Raw genomic sequence first — 22032 nt, forward strand, 5'->3', positions numbered from 1 at the left:
TTTTCCTTATCTGTGATAATTAAAACATTGAAATTCCTTTCACAGCACCCAGGGAGTGAGAGACGGACCTGTTGGGAAGCATCTTGTGGAAATGTAACAGGTTGGAGCATATCAGAGCCCTCAGCAGCCCATCTATGGCCAGGGGAGTGTAAAAATATTCACACACTGGTGCCAGAAAACACCATGTTCCCACACTCACAAACCTATCACGCAGCCCAAAAAGGAGAACCACTTTTATCCATCTTTTTATGGTAAACAACAACTTCATGTGCATATTTTGAACTTGGCATGTAATATTGAACATTTGCTAGAGTTTGATTTTGTACACCACTGCAGAATAATACGAAAGCATCACCAAAACTATGGAGACCGTAATTGCATTTTCCAGAAAGAAAAAAAAAAAAACACATTGCTGTTTCCGGTTTGTGTATAGTCTATCATCTTGGATACTGATGTAACCCTCATTCCCTTAAGGAGGAAAACTGAGATGTTGGGGTATCACTTGGGAGCCCCAACCACCTCTCAGTAGTAAAAAATGGGCAAATGAATATTGGCGAGTGAGATTTGCATGCCGAGCCACTCTTAACAGGACACACAGGTAAATATGGCCTGCTCACACTCATTCATTCAGGTTTATGCCTAGGAGTCGAGACAGGGATCCCAGTCATTTAGCGGTGGTTCAGGGTTGAGGCAGGAGGGATGTAACATCTCTGTCCTCCTTCAGGGAACAAGGGTTACATCAGTAACCATGACATTATCATTCAGTAAGTTACGTTTGACATTACGTCAATACTGATGTATTAGGGTCCCTATGGAAAGCACCACAGCCACGGATTTGTGTTACGTGTCAGACATGCAGATACTGGCAAGCTGTAGCATGCCCTTTTGACAACTGCCTTCTACACAGTCATAACCTACCCAGTGTCCCACGTAAGCCCAAGGAAAATAGTCCTACATAACAATGGGATGGATGAGAAAGGGCTTACCTGGAGACAGTCGTAGCTCCTGTTCCTATTATCGTGTTATTTCACTGGGAAGGATCTCAAGTTCCATATTTTACAGCCATGATCAGTGTTGTTAACACTGGGGAAGCATGCCTAGTCTAATGGAGAGGGATGCTATGGAGGCCATACTCTGCCAAAAGGGAGGTAATGTGTGGTGGATACACATATGGACTAAGCCGTGGGGCAGTGCTACATATGGAAGATCTCTGCAATAGGTCATACCTAGCCAGGGAAGAACTGCTACCTGATACAGAGACAGGGCAGAGCAGAACTGCCCAGGGAAAGACACAGGTTTACTGACAGGGAAACTGTACAGTGAAAAGTACACATATAGGATTAACGAGAGTGAAATCACACCATATGGGCATCTAGCCCAGTACAAGGGCTGACCGACCAGGCATGCACACGAGTACTGGGCCTGGTGTCGGAACTCAAGTCACGGTTCGCTGACCAAAATTGCCTGCAGGTCCCTCACCCTCTTGTCTTTAGAGATAGGATCTTAAGCTTGGCTGACTCCAGCGGCTCAAATGGATCTCTCTGTAGACCAGAAAGGACCACAAAGAGGTCCCAGGAGGGGATGAGGTGTAGCCTGGAAGGATTTAGCCTCCTGTCACCTCTCAGGAACCTGATGACCAGATCAAGGAGTATCAGGTCTGAAAACCAGGTCCGGATGGGCCAGTAAGGCACAGCCAACAAGACCTGCTCCTTATCCTCCCTGACCTTGCACAGTTTCTTGGTGTATCCAACAGTCGCAGTGTTGTCTTTGCAGACCAACAGTGCTTGCCCTGAAGCAATGGTTAAAGCTGGCACAGGGCAAACAGTGCTGCCAGCTGCCAGCAATTGCCAGGCAATTGGTATGATACTGCAGTCGAGGTCCTGTCCAGGAACCTGAAGCTGCATGCCCGTTGCACACAGCACCCCAACCTGTTCTGGAGGCATCTGTTTTAACAACAACATGCCTGGACACTTGTTCTAAGGGTACTCTGGCTCATAGAAAGGCAAGGCCTGACCAGGAGCTGAATGTTTGGCAACAGCTTGATGTGATGGCCACACAGAGAGTGCCACGGTGCCATGTCTATCTCCGGACTCGGCCATGTAGCCAGTGCTGAAGCAGTCTCATATGCATCAAACCGAGCGGCCAGATGCCATTTGCCCCAGGAGCCTCTGAAATTTCATCAGAGGGGCTGCTGTTTTCTACTTGAACGTATTCAGGCAGTTCAGCACTGACTGTGCACACTCGTTGGTGAGACACACCATCATATTGATTGAGTCCAACTCCATACCATGAAAAGAGATGCTCTGCATGGGGGAGAGCTCTTTTCACCACTGAACCTGCGAGGACACCTGGCGAACTGAATCGGATAGCTGAGTCTGACTGTCCAAATAAGCCAGAGGATGTGAGCAGCACCAAAGAGACAACAGACGTTAGGGGGTAGGGGGTAGGGGGTGTAGCGATTAGGTCGAGATTAGATTAGATTCCTGAGTGCTGGGACCTAACCCGGGAAGAATAGCATCCCAAAGTAAAGGCAGTGAGTGTGGTGTGACTCTTTCCTGGCTCCGTGGGTCCTGTGAGGTACTGGCTAGTGAGGCAAGAGGAAGCAGTGTGTTCTCTAACACAAACTACCCATCTGTGGCGAAAGAAGGGGGTTGGGAGTGAGGAAGCAGAGCATCGCTCACTGCCAACTCATGCCACGTATGACCAGGGGAGTGAGGAAACCGCTTTTGAGGAATCGCATCTCTGTAAGGGTTAGCCAGAGATGGAGCTCCTGGACCACCAAGGTGGACTTCATCTGGCCGAGGGCCCGCGCTGTGACTTTCATCAGTTCCTGCATCAGCCCCGGCTAAGAAATACCATCGTGCATTATGAGTGCTTTGACCTGCAGGACAGCCATCGCATACAAGGTGGAGGTGGCCTATGCAGCAGCACTATGAGACTTAGCAGTGTGCTTTATACACAAGCGGCGGGCTGGGTGAAAACAGAGGGGACTCTAGCCTTTACGGGAAATGCAAGTCATGACCAGCATGCTGAAGTGGTCATGTTCTCATAATGAGAACAGAAATGCTCTTTTAGGGAAATTTGCTGCGTTGAGGGGTGAATCGCTGCACGTAACCTCAAAAGCTTTTATGAATGGCGAAAAACTGCTGAATGCACCCTTTCACTGGCAAGATAGACCTCCTCTTGTAGAACAAGCTCTTTTAGAGGTGACTGGAAGAGAGTGATCACTATGCGCAACTACTCGGCTCCGAAGCAAAAATGTGAATAAGTGAGTGCGAGCCAGCTTTATATACCTGTGTTTCTGGGTAGGAGTGGTTCGGCATGCAAATCTCACTCGCCAAAATTCATCAAAATGTTCCTGTTGCGCATGCAAAAGTCTCCTATTGAGTGAATACAATTTTAAAGTCAGCTTAAAATCAACCCTCTCCAATTGTGAACAATTCATTTGTGAACCTTATTTCAAACTAAGAAAAAAAGTTGTTTTATCTAGAAAACAAATTTTCCTTTGCAGCTGACGTCATTAAATCTGTGGAATTACAAATCCATGCTTGTCGTTAAAAAGCTCACAGTGTGTGTTTTCACAGAAGAGAAGGAGAGTTGATGGCTGATAAATGCATCGCACTGGAGGAGAGTTCATCTCTTATGGTTTTACTGTAAATGTTTACATTCCAGCATGCCGTGATGTTATCAGCTAATCGTTTTTGGAACAGACTGTGGAGTCCTGTGGGTCGGATTATTGGTGGTGGTGTTGGGGGGATTCGCCTGAGGAGACAAGGTCAATGTGAAGTGGTGCTCACTCCAAACAAAGGTATTAACTTTGGGCCATTTCTTTACTCTTTCATGCCCTTTCTATTGCCTCTGCAAATGCATTAACGTCTCTTTCCACTTTGCAAATGTGAAAATTTAGCTTCATGTTACGTCCTCCCACCTGGAAGCGTGATCATCTGTTCAAGCATCATAGTGAGGCAGTTATGGACTCAATGACTTTATTTCTTTTTGAAGGTGATGTTTTTTTTTGTTTTTTTTTAATTGTTTCTCCTGTCCTAACTTATACAGACACCTTTTAAGTAGGTTTCAAAAAGTTTCAACATTGTTGATCTGTGGTTCTGTCAAAACAAAATTGGCTCAACCAATGGAATGAGCTGTGTTTATTTAAAAACTAGTTTGAAAACGATTACTTTTCTGGTTCCTTTTTGTTGACACTAATGGTTCAGAAATTAAATGGTGCATTTAAAGTATTAAACCTTTGTCATCTCACTGATATTGGTTTAAGCTGTTTTGTTATGCTCTATGCACAGTAAAAAAATATGTATATATATATATATATATATAGAGAGAGAGAGAGAGAGAGAGAGAGAGAGAGAGAGAGAGAGAGAGAGAGAGAGAGAGAGAGAGAGAGAGAGAGAGAGAGAGAGAGAGAGAGAGAGAGAGAGAGAGAGAAAAAAAATCCAGGAATAATTAACCTCTGATCCTTTTTTTTTTTTTTTTTTTGGCTCATCAACGAAATTGTGACAGACTCTTTGTTCTTCAGAAGTTAAACTGGGAGGGTCCGACTCATGGTTGATGTGTTTTGAATCCATTCTTTGTTGCATCTATTTAAATTTTTTCACAAATGAATGTCAGTGTGAAACATGGCAAAATAACAATTTGTGTTTTTTTTGGGCGTCAGTGTGAGGCTTAATTGCTTAGGGGTTTTGTTGTAGCAGGTAAAAATGAACATGCACTGGGCAAACTCTCCTATCTGCTTTTGTTTTCTTTGTGAGGGTTTATGAGCCTGCTCACTCTAGTCTGCACAAATCGTCTGCTCTACTCAAAAACTGTTTACATGCTTTTTCACGATACATTTTTTGTATAAACACAGAAGTCCATATGATGCTCAACTGTGCCCTAATTCCTCTCCAGAAGCTGATCTATTCACATGTTTGTGTAGAAGACAAGAGTATTGTAGGCCTCGTGCATATAAGGACCATTATCTTAAATGATTTTAATCCTAAAAAAGTTTGTAACTGAATAAATAAAGAATAGAAACTTTGGATGCATTTATTTGTTTAACTTCAATGTCTTCACAAAAGAAACAAAGAAATCTGATATTGTAGATATTAATGAGGTTACAAAAAATGCTGATTCATTTATTCTTGCTGATATTTTTGCAGTATTTTTAAGCGTAATATTTACTAGCAATTATTTACTTATTTATTTTTTTGCATTTCATTATAGTAATGTAAATGCCATTTAAATAGTATGCCATTTAAAGCACATGATTGGCTCCAGAATTTACTGATGGTACACAAGTGGTATAAAAGTACAACAGTTTAGTTAGTCTGTCAGAAAATATCAGTATTTAATCACTAGACTGAGTGACACCTAACTCAGAAACGGAAATCCATGTTTTGTCCTCGGATGCCTCTCATACAATGAACAATACACGGTATTTTACTATGATTTCATCCATGAATCTAGATAGACATAGACTGTCTAAAGCATTAGTAGATGCAGGTGTCAGAGGGTGTGATTGTAGATGGATGCTGTATTTTGGTGATAGTGAACCTCCTTTCTCTTGCCTTTATGAGGGTGTTGTCTCCTCAAACGCACATGATTAATGTACTCTGGGCTTTAGCCAGACTCTGTTGTGCAACACAGACATGGTCTATTGACTGTATCTGAATCATGCAGATATCACGAAAGGGCTGCTTAAACTCATGTGAACTGCTTTATATTGTGATGGTTGAAATAGAATTATATTTCTCTGCCTGCCCACACAATTTTTTTTTCAATAGATAGCAGACTAATCCTTGGATGTGTGCAAGGCAGCACAGTCTCAGTCACATGGAACAACACACATTTTAACATTTAGATTTAGATAGCTGAAACACTGCAGATATTTGTTACAGTTATAGAACAGGCTAAATTAATTGGCTAAAGTTGAATTGATTTGTTTTATTCTACAATTGTGAAATTATTATCTGCAGTGTCATTTAAATATATCATGCATTGTATTATAACCTACATTCAGCTTTGCTTTCCTGTTTATTTCAGTATTTTAGATATGTATTTAATATAAGACATTGAAGAAAGAAAGAAAGACAAAAAGAAAAAAAGAAAGAAAGAAAGAAAGAAAGAAAGAAAGAAAGAAAGAAAGAAAGAAAGAAAGAAAGAAAGAAAGAAAGACATATAGATGTCCATATCAGGATAGTTTGTCATTGAATAATCTCAGCATGTTATTTGGCACGTAAACAGCACTTAATTTGTAAACGTGTTTGACCTCAGTCACCTCACAATATAGTCCTTCTCAAACAGGACTGCAGACTTTTCAAAACAGTCTGTCAGACACTGTTGTTCTTCATGAAAATGAGCTGCACGTCTGCATGCTAGGTCAGAGACAGGACAGATTAAAGATAATTTGATATTTCATCTGTGAAGGCTCATTTACAAGAACAGCTGTAAAGATAGATATAACGATAACTATATTATACCATCTGCTATCGTTCTGTTTATTATAAGCGTGCGCTGCAGTTTTGTCATCTGCCACTCAAGCTCTTTACAGCAGGATGGATTTTGATTGGCTGTCATTGTTATTATTGCTCATCAGCAAACTGTGGTTGCAAGTTCTGTAGTTACCAACACAGCTCATCGGAACTTGTGACCATAGTTGGCTAATGATGCTTTTGGTAAACGCAACCTTTTTTGGTAAACGAAACAAAGTGATTCCAACTATATTGTTTATTTGTTCTGTTATCGTTATAGTTGCGGTGTGTACTGCTATTCTTTTATATAAATATATTTATGGTTATTTCTTGTGGTGTGAACGGGCCTTAATTCTAATCCCAGATTGACTGACTTTAAGTATAACCTACATTTAATTTAATTTCATTTCATTTAAAACTAGGGCTGGGTATTGACACAAATTTCATGATTTGATTCAATTTTGATTCACAAGCTTGATTCAGTTTGATTCGATATCGATTATTCAGTATAGTACAATGCAAATTTTCTTAAGGAAAAAACATATATATATAATGTTGTAAACTAGGCCTAGAGGAAGTCAGTTGGTAGGCTACCATTACTATAACACTGAAGGTTAAAATTAAATTAGTAAATACAAACACTTAAATTACACACAAAGACGTTTTTATAATAATAAACGTATAATACTAACTTTGTAATTACATAATTATGTTTCTCCAATTCATTTTTTGAAATAAACATTCAAATGGTGGCTGTCATAAAAATCTGCAGATATATTCAAACATACATTAAATATTGAAGAGCCATAAAAATATAATAAATAGGCTAATATGGACCCAGTTTCACAGACAAGGCTTAGCCTAAGCCAGGATTAGGCCTTAGTTCAATTAGGGCATTTAAGTAGCTTTTATAAATGTCCAAAAAAAAAAAAAAAACTGGTGTGCATCTTGTGACAAAACAATGCCACTGACATATTTTAAGATATGTCAGTACAAGTTGCTTTCAGTTAAAACAGCTCAAACAAGCATTTTAGTCTAGGACTAGCTTAAGCTTGGTCTGTGAAACCGGGGTATGGTGTATATATTTAGCAAAATGCTCCTCTCTAGAGTTCATTTTTACGGAGCCCCACACATGACATGCAAGAAAAAATGCGCATGAAAAAAATGCGCATGATTTATAAATCGAGGGAACAAATTAATAAATCGTCCGCATGATTTAGCCTACCATTTTTTTCCTGCATGTCATGTCTGGGGCTCCATACATTTTTCTAGCTGACTAACGAGTTTGTGGTCTGTGGTAAATGCAACGTTACCACTGATTAGGCTACAAACTTTTCTTTCCGCGGTTGAAACACTGACTGAGCGATTACATTGGACATAATACGGATTTTGGTAAGTTGTACTGTATCTTTTAACATACCTTCTGACGCTCATCCATGTTTATTTCGCGCTGTAACTAGTAGTAAAGCGGAAGAGATGATCACGTGCGCTTCGTGCTTCATTTAATCTGAGGCGGCAACAAGCGATCCGCAACGCCACATTAAAGAGCGCCAAAACGGTATTTGTTGTTTGAATTTCGTAAATAAAATGGGCAGAATCAGACTTTGTTTCATTTCAAAAGTATCAAAGCACAAAGCTTCGTTGATATGGAGCTACAAGGGTCATTCATCAACTGAAAAGGACAGACTAAAAAATCGATTCTTGTGATTTAAGAATCGATATAGGTTCATAAAAATGAGAAATCGGGAAATCGATCTTTTTTACCCAGCCCTATTTAAAACATATTTATACAGCAGTATGGCCTCAGTAGGAGATTTTAGTGTTTATCTAAAATTGTAACTACTGAATTCTTCTTATGTTTGTGTACTGAGGGTATTTTCATTGGCTTTTATCTGTATGTTAGCCTGTCACGTCAAGCCATTATTCACAAAGAATCTTTTGATCATTGCTTCCTCTTAAATGATTGCCTTTAAGCCATTAATCTCCATACTCTGTTAACAAACCCTCTTAAGCTTTACGCTTTTGCGGTTAGATTGTCTCAGACACAAGATCGTTTTTTCTTCTTCTTCTTCTTTTTTCTTTTTCTAAAACCTACTGTAACTTTATTAAACCTGCATTTTTTTGTACAGGACAGTGCCTTTTAGACTGGATTTAATTTAGGCTTTGATTTAAAACAGCTGACACATTTTAAGACATAGTGAACTATACAGTGTATTTTTCATGGTGATGCAAATAAACATGAACTTTAATCAGTGACAAATGCTAACAGAAAAACTCCCCAAACTAGCACTCCATATTAAAGCATTTGCAGTGGACCAGCAGTAAATAGTATTTGAACACTTAAAAACGTGTGGATGCCTTTGCATTAGATAACAAATACACCAAACTATTAAGTGGCATTCAGTCATACAAAACATTTTATTAATGGAAGATTGTTATGTTTTGAATTATACAATATTTGGACACTTTCTGACTTTGTCAAATGTTAGTGGAACAAGTGCATCCACTTAATTTGTTTTAAGATGCCACTTTTTTGGTTTGATATTTTGTTATCTAAACTCATAGATTTTAAGTGTGCATTTCATTTCCAAATACATTAGGGCCACTGTAGGCCTATAACATGACAACAAATGAGAGAAACTCTAATGAATTAATTGTCTTTGCTTTGGCTTAATGATCATTATTTATCATAATGATTATGAGGAAAACATCAGATTCCTCTTTTGGTTTCATTGTCATTCTACAGTTTATTATGCTTTAATCATTTAAAATCCTGCTGGAGGAATAGCAGTTTTGTTTGCTCTTTTCTTTCTGCATAAATGCACTTTTGCTGTTTTTGACTGTTCGTGTCTCCACAATCACTTTGCACATGATGCTGTAACTCTGGTAAATCAGTACAGGCCACCACTTAAAGTGTTTCCTGAGATCCACGGCTGGAAGCAGAACATATAAGGATAGTACGGGAATGACTGGTATAAGGGAGGAACAGACGGACTGGGCAGCTCCTCTGCGTTATATTGCCTCTCGTCGTTTCTCACCAGTACCTTTACTGCCACTCTCTTTGCCAGGGCTGTTGTGGGAGTCGTTGCAAGCTCGGCTGCCATTTGGCGCCGTTTAGTTTTGTATCTCCTGTTCTGGAACCAGATCTTCACCTGCGTCTCGGTCAGTTTGAGCGCTCCTGCCAGGTCAGCCCGCTCTGGGCCAGATAGGTACCGCTGCAGGTTAAAGCGCCGCTCCAGCTCGTACACCTGTGCATGAGAAAATGCTGCCCGAGACCTTTTTTTGCTCGATTTGGAGTTGTTTTCTTCAAATTTGCAACTCTGTGGTTTCTGTTGGTCCATGTTATGATCTGTAAAGATGGACAAAAAAAACTGGTTTAGGCTCTGTTTGGAAAATCTGAAGACTTTGTGCTGTAGATGCATAAGAACAATTAAATAATAGACCTACAATTTTGAACAGTCACTTAATAATCCCACTATACATAATGTGGAGTGGCCTGCAGATATGTACTATAAAGCAATGAGAAATTCTTTATTTTATTTTTCTTTTCTTTGCTTCAACTTCTGCTTGTCTTAAATGTTGATATATTATAAACTGTATAAATTAATGCAAGAACAAAAAGTGCTGTTTTTTAACTTCACAAATATAATTTAAAACATAGATATTATAAATGTTGTAATTGAATTTATTGTTGTATAATCAAATTTAATAATTATGATGCTCTATCACCTGCCACTCCCATTTCATTTTAAACACTTTAATTCAAAGTGGTCACCATTTTTTGTAACTTTAAACAGAATATAAAATTGGAAACAAATATAGAAACACATTAAATATTAACTAGCAATTAAAAAATCATAACAAACAGTCTTGTTTTAAACATGAAAATCTTTGATGATAGTTGATGAAACCAGATCTGTCCTTTAATGTTCACTAAAATGAGCATAAATCTGATTATATTTCTCTTTGTAAAAACATTTACAGGTATTTACAAGACAAAAATCACTTTGAGCATAATTTCATGTCTGTCTTAGTTTGATTATGTCAGAACTGGTATTATGTGAATGATCTGTTGTTTAATTTTGTTCTATTGAACCCACAAATATTAAACAAAATTAGACAGTGTATATAGGTTATATATTTGCCAAAACTCACTGTTTATTTTTTATTATTTATTTATTTATTTTGTTTTTTATAGAGGTTTGCTTATGTTTTACGTATTTTTAATTGTATCCAATTGTATGCAATTGTTTTTTTTATTATTATTATTAAAATCCTTCACACATTTGTGCCGTTTTGAATTAAAATGTTGAAATTAGATTTGAGTGATGCGTATTATTTTTTAATACGTTTTAATACCACAATAAATCAATGCATTAAGTGTAAAATGTCAGGCACCGACAACAGCACTCTTTGCATTGACGTTAATGTACACAGTTTATGCATAGCCCTGTTTTTTCTAAACTAAACGTTAATCTGTAGCAGACAAACATTATACATTATATTTTGCAAGTATAATGCAAAAACAGAAGAAGAAAAAAAACCCGACTTACAAATATTGAAACAAAATGTTTTACAACACTGCCCATGCAGTCTCCCCGTATATTATAACGTATATGCTATACGTGAAGTTCTTTTAATGTCTCACCCTGTCGTCTTTCTAGTGTATTGTCTTCTCCTCCTGTTGATTCATCCTCGCATGAATGCTGGTCAGAGGATGGTGAGTCTAGCACGAGCACACAGGAAGAGATGCGCCTCTGCGCGCTCTCAGCGCCAGCGTTCCCCACCGGCAGAGATGAGCTTGAACAATCCTGCTCCTCTCTCTCCACATGAACCCTCTCTTCAGCGTATTCCTCATTAAGACGGCAATTTTTCTCGCAATTAAGTCCTCGGTTTAATATGTTGTGGATGGAAAAGGATGTACGGTTATTCGCCATTTAAAACATTTACGTAACCTGCTCGTCAATTTTCGATGGCCTGCTGTTTTGCGCTTCTATCTGGGAAGCTCCTGCGCGTTCATGGCGATGAATTAGTCCACAGTATCTATAATGGTTTTCCTCTTTGCGTGTCATTAATTGTTGCAAAACTTCTTCTGACCCAATCAACAAGCAAGTGTCAGAAAATGTCATGTGCGCATCGGTCCCCTCTGTTCTCTTTCCAGCCGTGGTGCCAATGGGCTTTCTGGAGCACTTCGCTCCTCCCTCTAAAATAGACGTGTAGAAATAGAAAACCTATCGAAATTGGTTTACTACCACACGTTCTTTCTGGCTTTGTTAGGAATTTTTTGTTTTTCGATGACAAGGATGTCCGAGACTATAAAAAGGAGGTTTTTTTTAGATTTAGTTAAAAACAAGGTGTTATTCATATTGGTTTAATACTTTTTGAAAAACGTTTAAAACAATTTCTAATCAACAACAAAACTCTCAAGTGATTAAAAGTAGCCTACTAAAATATTTGCATAACAGCGAGTGTGGACTTAATATTTTCAAAAAGGTTTTCAAATATATTTTTCAAGATTTAAAAAACAAAACAAAACTAAACTAAAAAAAAAACAAAACATTAGATTCGACATGAAAACGTGCCTTAATAAATATGGACAACATTTTAAGAAAAACGTTAAGACTGACAGACATGGGGGAAAGTCTCTCTGTTTATGGTTAGTCAAAGATAGCAAAATGGCTTCTCGCTTGTTGGTCACGCCACACTGACTTTGACATCATTTTTCAAACTTTTGTCAGCCGAATCAAAAAACTTATGCCAACATATCGTTTTTCTGGAATTTCACTGGATTTTATTTTATTTTTTATGCTATAACAGTTAACATAGATATTACTGAATTTAAGGTAAGAAATCACAATTTTGATGTTAATTATAGAAGAGGTGCAATCAAGTCATTTTGAATTGATTTTATATTTTATGTATTTTGAAATTTAGATGCTGGGGGTCACGATTTCAAAGGTAACGCTGACTAAAACATTAAAATAAGACCATAAATCCTCAAAATAGGCTATTGCATTATTTTTGTATAGCCTGTGTGTATCTATAAACAGCACTTAATATTTAATGTTATTTATTAATGTTCAACATTCGCACTGCTTAGACGTATAAAGTTATTCAGTGACTAATCGAATTATTTCTTTTTTTATTATCTTTCGTTTCTCATCTGATGTAATGCAGTTTCAAGTTCAATTTTATTTATTTTTTATTAATTATATAAGCTGTTATAGGCAATTATGTGTATGCTACTTGTCATGTTCTTAATAATTCAAATTCTATTGATCAAAAACACATTTGTTCTTTGAAGCTCAAAATATAATAAAGTGTTTTTCGTCTTTAACTGAAACTTTTTCAGCTTTTCATTTCCCTCGAAATACTCTTTTATTAAAATTCAAACGTTATTGGTAGTGGAATTTTACATTTGCATCTTGAATTCAATAATGTAATTTTTTTGCTCTAAATGCTTTTTTTTCCGTAAATGCTAATTTGTGAAGCACATAAATGAGTTTCAATTCAAATGTTTTCGCGTAAACGCTCTTTATCCTACCTGTAATGGGCTATTTTTAACTATACACGTTATGTTAAATCTCTCTCGGTTCCTGGCAGGGTTTCAAACGAGTTACACAGAATAGAACATTAATAGGTCTAGTTTACAGCGAAATTCATAGGAATGTGCATATTTCGATTCTGTATGAAATTATAAGGTAAATCTTAGTTTGTTGTTAATGATTCTCAAAGCGATTGTTGTCCGTTTGTGTTTATGAAATACGATTGTAGCGCCTCCAAGTGGCCAGCTGGTGTTCATCTGCTGTCCGTGTGTTTGGATAGGTAGTTGACCAGCCAATTGCGTGCTTGAAACTGCTAGAAACTAGCTGTTCCGAGAGATGGATTTTCCAGCATTTTCTAAAACGCCACAGCTTTTTTATTTCAATAATACTTTGTGACAACAAAATTCCATAAGGTAAAGACAGCAGGCTTGATATTGTGTTTCCACATGGTTGTAAATAAATTCTTACAATAAAAAGGTGACATAGCCTATGTGGATTGTACTGATTATGCTTTTAATGGGAGTGTTTTTTAAGCACCCTACTGAATTGTATCTTTCACATAATATAATGATCAACAGATATGTGCATGTGTAGCCTACTACATACCCTGAGTTGAAAGTTCATTCTTTGAGACAAAAATATGATGACAAGCTTGTGGCGCTTGTATATATTTGGTCTAATGGGTCACATGTAGCCTACTAAGAGCTCACAAACCAAACTATGCCAGATCTTATAAGTGGTTCATGTTTTAAAACAGCTTTTAACAGGATGCTATTCTTTTGTTTGCACTTTCACCATGGTCAACCAAATAAATATTACTCTGCTTTTGTTTATGTTGAGTAAGCTATATCACCATATTGGGAGGTCTGAAATGTTGGAAATGTTCTTCACTCTGAAGAAACACTCTAATTCAGTTAAGTTAGTTACACAGAAATATCCTCTGGGGGTTGTACATCAGATTATAGTGATTCATTTCTGGTTAAAGAAGTGGGAAAAGGTCAAATTTCACATTCATCATATTCTCAGGAATAAAGAATTACAATCTTGACAAGTAGGCCTACCTCGTCTTTATATTTATAAACTTTTTTAGATGATTTTTAGAGGAACATCAGCTCTTGTGTGCAAAAAGTGTGTTTAGATGGGAGATCGAAAGTGTCGTGACCAGCAGGGGGCGCTTTCCACCCTTTAACACCCAGTGTAAAGGTGCTGACAGTATAAATTACATATAGGATAACACTCAAAGCTGTGGTACTCAACCTTTGTGGATTTCTCGTAAGATATGGCATTTATCACACCGAGATTTCTGACAAAATCAAGACCTGTTAATAATCCTTTATCTGTCTTTCCTCCCCATAAAACGCAAATGGGTTTGTTCATTATCTATGGTTAAAGTTGTGATGTTTGAGATGAGTGAAATGATAACGTGTTTTACAAGCATAACATTCAAATGCTGTGATTTATGCTTATGTTTCTGTTTTCATAACACATTCATCCCTTTCCACTTTTATTTTCGTGTATATAACGACTGGTTTCAATGTTAATTTAGGCTAACTGTCACCACATTAATGCGTTTAAAATTTCCAGTTTATTTACTTAATTTCTCCTTGTCCTCTATATATAGAGAATCATTGGTTTGCAGTTCAGAAGATGGATGCAATGGCCTTATAGCTTTGACCTCTTGTTCTCTTGAAATAATTCTTGTGCTCCAAATCATCTTTTCCTTCCTTTTTTTATCTCTCTCTACAGATAACCAGTCCATATAGATATTTTCTTCCTTCCTAACTGATTTAGGACGTCTGATTGAATTAAGATTTCAGTGATTTTCAGCTACAGGGAACATTCTAAGAAACTTGCATTCTAACGTTCTGGCAACATTCTCTCAAAGTTACGAACAAACGTTTTTCCAGTAACGTTAATAGAACGTTTCTTTAAAGTTCCCAGGTCTTTAATAATGTTCTCTAAACGTTAGCACGAAAACAACGCATACATCGCCCATGCAACGTTTTTCCAGAAACGTTTTAGTTGGACGTTCTCCTAACTTGATATGTTACTGTTTGTTTCAGATTGTTCATAGAACATTCAAAAGTAACAATCCCATAATATTTGCAAAATTGAATGTTCCCTTAACGTGATAGCCTACTATTTTTAAAACATTTTCATAGCTTAGCATTAGCAAAACGTTGTTAGGACATGTTTTTTTAGCTGTGATAACAGTGAATAAGCTCAGAATGCTAAAACTATTAGACTATAAAAACTATTATAATAATATACATTTTAACCAAATGTGTTCAAGCTAACAGAGTTTCGCGTCGGTTTTTAGCTTGATTGTTAACAACAAATGAAATCTTACCATCCAACTGCTAATATTTGGCCTACACTGTTTAGAGGAACTAACCACACCCTCAGCTGATATTCGTCCAGAAATCCTTTCTATAGATTCATATCTCTAGTCCAGCACTCTCTGTAGCGGCTCATCCTGAGGCATCGCCGCTCTGTCGCCATGAGTATTTACACTGAAGTGTCTGGGCCACTTACCCTGACAGCAGGTATGTCCAATGGCCTCGCGGTAGCGAGGGGAGCTGTTCATCCTTGCTATTAGTAGAGACAAACCCCCGATGACTCTGTTTACTTTTCTATTAATCTTCATTATTAGAGTAGGGGCTCTGGTGAAACCGTGAATGGGCTGAAGGATAAACGAATAAACGAGTTACGCCGTGCGTAGTGGCCGAACATATACTTGTTACTATCAAAGCTTTGTTTATTATTACAAAATCAAAATGATGAATTAGGTAGCCAGGAACTGGAATTCAGTAACTCAAATGAATCACGCAATGTCATTTTTTTTTAAATTGTTGTCATTTAATAATGTTTTTTTATTATTATTTCGTAGCCTATGATTTTATATTGTTGTTGATTGCTATTGTTTCTGTTTACTATTGTGCATCGTTAGACTAGGAGCTGTCAGATGCTGAATTTAGGCCCAAACCTTCTCGAGGGGTGTTTGTTTCCACAACGTGGACAAATACTGACATGTTTCGTCAGTTAATCCGTGTGCTAACATGTAAATTAACAGGATTTACGGAAGTACTGTTTAATGTTTAATGATTTCATTACGATTGCGCAGCTGAAAGTAATTTTAAGAGTCAAGATGAAGGGGGGAAAAAAAGCCGCCATTGAGGTAAAAGTTTTACAATGATTAAAATCTCTCGAGATAAACGCTTGTATGTGATTAAATACGACATTATAGACTCAGCAGTTACTTCCAATAAAAACATGCCATGCCTTCTGCAGACAGGCTACTGGAGAAACCTGCCATTCGAGGGGAAAGAGGATGATGAAGAGAGTGGGAATTGATTAATATCTTCCTTGTATACATTGTTTATTATTTATTATATTATATTATTTATTTATTTATTTGAACCCATTGCAAACCACGTATTTCTTGTGAAATTGTTATTACTCAAAATAGTTCATACCACAAATGCAATTAGTCATGTTTCTATCAAAACAGGCCTATAAACTTTTATCTTCACAAAGAAAGATTATTAAAGTATCGATTTAAAGCTGTTGCACGTTTTATTCTCTGCTATAGTGTGCGTTGGCTTTACAAAAATCAAGTTATTGTCGTTTATTTTGTGAACCCTTTTGTCTTTGAAAAATTGAGGAACAAAAGCGAATGTTTAATTGTGCGCGGAATTAATTTATGAGACGACCGAACATATTCAAGTGTTATTTAAACAACGATGTGCTTGGGAGACTTTTGAGATGCGAATTATTCTTGTATATCATAGGCTAATTATAAATGTTTTAATGTATAATAATAAAATAAAGCTTATTTCGTCCACAAGTCTTTATTTTTGATCAATTTGACCATGAACGAAACACTTTAAATTAATATTTAATATCGCTAGAACGTGTTTGACTCATATAGGAAACTATATACGGAAAATGTTGGGTTAAATAGCAGTAGCGTATCTAGAATTGATACATGTCTGCAACTTTTATTAAAACCTCTTTTTTGCGTCTTGAATTTTATGCCTGTCAGTCATTCTCTTCCTTAAAATTAAATGTTGTAACTTAAATTTTCTTTAAAACTAGACCCTAGAGGCTATCCATGTATCAAATAGGCTAGTAAATATTTTAGCAAGGCTTTTTAAAAATAAAGTTTACTGTTTTTATTTTTACAATGTAGGTTTGCACAAAATCACACACACCATTGTCAATATTCGTAACATTTCTTTGGTAATAACTTTTTCATCTATAAGTGCAATGAATGAGAAAACAAATGTCTCTGAGTATGGATACTATGGTGCCAGTCTGAAGTTAGACCCGCAAATATTCTCAGGGAGTATGTTGTCCAAATAGGTGGTCTACAATGATATGAATACTAATCATGTGCATTCGTTCAGCCATCAAAGAAATTCACTCAAGTTTATACTGAAAAGGCAGACTATACACGACCCTAGGCCTATAAAACATGGCTAACTGTGTGCTAATATTGTAAAGTTGTCATTTATTTACAGACGGCTGGGTTGCAATGGCACTACCATGCCCGAATCCCCTGCAGAGTCCCTTGGCACGCGGACACAGGTGTGCCTTGTGATGTCTGAGGTTGAGAATATGTTCCGAGGTTGTTCAGACTCATGCTCATCAGCGCGTTAGTGGATGTGTTTGCCGGGAGAGGTGGAAGGCTGGGATATGTACAGCTGTAAGGGTTTGTGTAAGCGGCGTTGTTATAAGATGAATAGCCGTTGTATGTGTACGGGCCTGGGTTCACCGCGTACGTGGCGTTGTAATTCTGTGATCCCGTTAAACACGGTTTGCCATCCCGGACCAGGACCGGCACCGCCACTCTCCTGGGCGGCGGCGGGTGATGGTGTCCTGCCATTTCCAGTGTTTTGTCTTGACGCTGTCGCTTGCATTTGTATCTTCGGTTCTGGAACCAAATTTTGACCTGCGTCGATGTCAGTTTTAGGGTACTAGCCAAATGTTCTCTCTCAGGAGCCGATAAATAGCGCTGCTGTTTGAAGCGCCGCTCGAGCTCAAAGACCTGCGCCTGGCTGAAGAGCACCCGCGGCTTCCGGCGCGTCCTCTGCCGCTGAGCGCGCTCCGTGTCCGAGTGCACCTCACCCTCACACTCCGGGGATCTGATGATGGCACCGCAGCTTTCTATAAAAGCAGGAGACAACAAAGATACAACGCGAGCTCGGTTAACTCTCACTTAACGTGATTCATGCAAGCATTTCCTTGCATAAACAAAAAAAAAAATTGCGCATTACATGAGGCGAGTCTGGATGTAGGCCTTTATCCAATTTTTTTTTCACCTCATGTCTCGGTCACTTACAGACAAAATTGTGCATTATTTTAGAAATAATTTAAAATAAATTTAAACTTAAATTAAGATATGTAAAACCCAGTGCAGAGTAGTAAAACTTTATTACTAAATAAACAAGAGAATGCGTGAGCTAGTGCAAATTATGAAGACGTGCATTGATCAATAGATGAACCATATAATTACGTAGTGCATTAAATAAGTGGTCAGTCAATGTTATTTATATAACACATATAGCCTATGTTTATATTTTATACATATATGTGGTATACGATGTCTCTGACAGGGTTAAACCGAAAAAAGAAAAATATAATTTTCATAACATGCACTATTCACATTAAATATTATATAAACAATGCAGCTTGTTTAACTTTAATATGATTACACTTTAACGAGGATATTTGCATTGAAGACGCATAAAAACAGGCCTACCAGGTTTCAAAGTGCCTTTTTCGACTTTTTATTTGATTATTTTTTCTTTTCAAAACTATAGTTTAAATTATATGTCACATTTATTGTGAAAACGTTTGACAGGCATGCATGATTTATGAATTTTAATGCTAGTCAATACAAATAACGATTATACTATATAATATACAAATAACTAGTCAATACAAATAACAAAGTTAGTTCTACATTTATGATAAAGCTGCACTATTCATGCAAATTTTCTACACTAATAACACTGTACTACACAACAAACTTTATTAATACGTTTTAATAATTCTTCCGAAAATTCAGAGACACTTGCAATTCGATCTCCTCGTGACTTTCGGAATTCAAATTCATGCTCGTCAGTTGTAAAACACAAATCACCCACTCGTTTCATGGTCCTCAAGTTCATCTTCAAGTTTAGTGTCGACGTGTCCCAGGGCCGGATGGACGAACATCGGAGGGGAAAGGCTGCTCTCCACTAAACTATCCTGCATGGAGAGCGAGTTCAGAAAGGACATCTTCTCCTCGTTCTCCGAGAAGCCGGGGCTGTCTCCACCTCCGAGAAAACAGGATGATGGTGCCTGAAATCTCTCCTGCAGTTCCGGATGCAGTTGCGCGGGATGCAGAGATTGAAGGTGGCGAGACTGCTGCTCCAGTTTCAGTATATCCTTCACAGAAAACGGCGTTGATGTAGCCGGGCTCGGAAGCATCATCAGGCGCTGTTGGATTACATCTATAATGTTATTCCTGATTCAACTGGCAGCTTCGAGAAGTAAGCCCTGTTGAACAATTGTTTAGATAACCAACAATTTCAAGTAAACATACCTAAATGTGTCGATTAATCTCCCATTTTGTCATGGCTGCTTGATTTGCATGAAGAGAGGTGAGGACCGCCACTCGTCGGTGTGAAACTGTTGTGTGTTTTTCTTGGAGTCCGGCAGCACAAGGCAGTTCTTCTGCCCGGTGATGTCACGTTACCGGGGCGGGATGTAATGATCCTTCCTACAATCCACAGAGGAAACGCATAGCCTACAGTTTCAGCAGAAAGAAAAAAAGAAGAAGAAGAAAAAAAAAAAAAACAGCCTCTAATATCACACGATAGGCTTCTTTTTCGATAGCTACAACCGAATTTAAGCATCCTTTAAAAAAGAAAGGTTCTTCAAAGCTTATCAAGAACACCGTTTTGTACTGTAAACAATTTTGAGTTTGTCTTTTGGCGATTAAAAGTCTTGATTTCACATTATAGGTTTTCCAGATCAGTATTGATGAAGGTTTCTAAACTAGAAGAAGTTATCGGAACTTTTAATTTTAAGAGTGTGTTGATTTTCCAGTCATGGTTTTACGCTCAACGCAAATTCATCTATTCTACCATAGGATAACCTCAAAAAGTACTGGTGCTGTAAAGAACCCAGAAACCTAAAATCTCATCTTAAGAACTTATATTATGACATCAAGAGTTTTATATATTTATAGACTATAATTTCAAATTGAAGCATATACCTCAGTTCATTCAAGAAGAGGCTGAACCCAAGTTGCTGAAGAATGTATTTTTAATAAGCGCATATTCTGTGAGTTTTCTCTGCTGCTGCTGCTGCTATTATCCCATTTAAATCTGACCTGCACCACACTTGTGTGCCATTAGACAGTCAAGCTGGAGCAAAAACAGCTGCAGACCTTTGACAATTAAGCAGCAAGCGGATTTAAACATAACTTTGTTTGTCTGTGAGAGAGACAAATGGTGTCTCTATGTGTGTGTGTGTGTATGGGAAAGAAGGGCCTTCACGTAGTTTTAGTTATCTAAATCAGATTTTAGATAATAATTTGAAAAATGTTTTGAATATTTTTAGGAAATTAGTTTTAAGAAGGGAATATTTCCTTTAGTGGTCAGACATACTGCAATTTCTTTTCTGTGGAAACGCAAGTTTCATATCAAGTTCCAAGATGTCGATTTTATTTCAACCCTCTACTGCACACATTTTGATGGTACATGATAAGAATCATTTCTTGGTTCATTTTATGAACATTCTGATAAACATTCTGAACATTATGATAAACCACCCAAATATTTTCCCACGTTCCCTTAGGGGAACGTTGTGTAACAATACAGAATCATAGAGAAAATGATTAATCTACATATCATAAGAAAACGGTCAAAGCGCAATACAAAAAGACAAGTAATCAAAAATAAATAAAAACAACTATATTTAGAGGTTAAATTGTGCAATAATACGTGATAATATGTGATAACGTCCAAATTGTGATTCTTGTTTAAATTTCATTTTTCAATTAAATTATCTCTTTTAACCTCTCCAAAGATTGTAACCATAACAAATTATTTGCAAATGTAATATTTACATTTGTGCTTTGATCACTTTACGCGCAAGTGGGTAGAAATAACAATGATAATTTAACATAGTCTATCGTAATATTCAGTGAGAATGTCGCATTCGTTTCACTAAAGGGGATATTACACATAATCATGTGTTTTTCGGTTCTGTTCCATCTAAATTAATGTTTGACGAAATAGTCCTTATTTCAAAATCTTTACCCTTAGCTATTTTGGAAGACACACGTGCTTCCTTTACGCCTTAGAAATTATACGTTATATATGTTTCTGTCCTTTATAACCCGCCGTATCGATCACTTATTGTGAGGAGGGCGCGCGAAACCTGTGTGAGGGCGCAATGATGCGCAACGGTGTCTCTCTGAGCTCCTGCTCCGGCGCCAGAGACAAAAGCCTGCCAAAGACTTAGAAGAGGAGAAAAGAAAAGGAAAGAGAGACGAGATTATCTCATCCGTTAGCTATCAACAGTGCTGTTTAGATCAGCTTTGTGTCCTCCCGTCCCAAGACTAATGGATCAGGAGAAGAGTCGAAGTGGTGGGCTTCTAGCTTTTCTCTTATAATGCCAAGGTACATTATTTTCATGATTTTGCTGTAATTAAGTCACTAATTATTGCATTGATTTACTGCAATAAACATTTTATGCTTGCATTCTGGGACAGTTGGCTGTATGACACATGCATTATTGGTGGACTCAAAGAGGCAGTGGGCCTAACAATTTGTTTGGATTTGAGATTTATTGCAGGTTCATGAAAGGCTTTAGGCTTATCTGTCACAGTTTTGAAAATGCTTATCATGATAACTCCATGTGTGCTGACACAATGACAAACACTAAAGAACTTTTGGTTATAAACGCGGATTAATATGTAAATAAATAAATAAATATTGTCAAGGCAGGTAGGGGCCCATGAGCTT

At 37.4% G+C, this 22032-nt stretch overlaps 2 protein-coding genes across 2 annotated transcripts; both read right to left on the bottom strand.

Annotated features, from left to right (window-relative positions):
* Positions 1 to 9128: 9128 nt before the first annotated feature.
* On the bottom strand, positions 9129 to 11610 carry nkx3.3 (NK3 homeobox 3). The gene is made up of 2 exons (XM_067385528.1): positions 11113 to 11610; positions 9129 to 9813 (listed from the first exon to the last, which is right to left on the bottom strand). Exons 1-2 carry the CDS (start codon positions 11399 to 11401, stop codon positions 9356 to 9358), a joined length of 747 nt encoding a protein of 248 aa, XP_067241629.1. The 5' UTR covers positions 11402 to 11610; the 3' UTR covers positions 9129 to 9355.
* A 5465-nt stretch (positions 11611 to 17075) lies between these two features.
* nkx2.3 (NK2 homeobox 3) lies at positions 17076 to 19686 on the bottom strand. Its single transcript, XM_067385529.1, has 3 exons — positions 19602 to 19686; positions 19162 to 19495; positions 17076 to 18178 (listed from the first exon to the last, which is right to left on the bottom strand). Exons 2-3 carry the CDS (start codon positions 19487 to 19489, stop codon positions 17553 to 17555), a joined length of 954 nt encoding a protein of 317 aa, XP_067241630.1. The 5' UTR covers positions 19490 to 19495; positions 19602 to 19686; the 3' UTR covers positions 17076 to 17552.
* Positions 19687 to 22032: the final 2346 nt, after the last annotated feature.

Source organism: Chanodichthys erythropterus, chromosome 5, assembly GCF_024489055.1.
Source record: "Chanodichthys erythropterus isolate Z2021 chromosome 5, ASM2448905v1, whole genome shotgun sequence".
NCBI classification, from domain to species: domain Eukaryota; kingdom Metazoa; phylum Chordata; class Actinopteri; order Cypriniformes; family Xenocyprididae; genus Chanodichthys; species Chanodichthys erythropterus.

Excerpts from the sequence above, each read along its gene's own strand:
- nkx3.3 (XM_067385528.1), bottom strand. The coding sequence starts at position 11,401 with ATGGCGAATAACCGTACATCCTTTTCCATCCACAACATATTAAACCGA. Across the intron at positions 9,814-11,112 it reads TACACTAGAAAGACGACAGG|ATCATAACATGGACCAACAG; the intron begins GTGAGACATTAA and ends CCATCTTTACAG.
- nkx2.3 (XM_067385529.1), bottom strand. The coding sequence starts at position 19,489 with ATGATGCTTCCGAGCCCGGCTACATCAACGCCGTTTTCTGTGAAGGAT. Across the intron at positions 18,179-19,161 it reads ACTTGAGGACCATGAAACGA|AAAGCTGCGGTGCCATCATC; the intron begins GTGGGTGATTTG and ends CTGCTTTTATAG.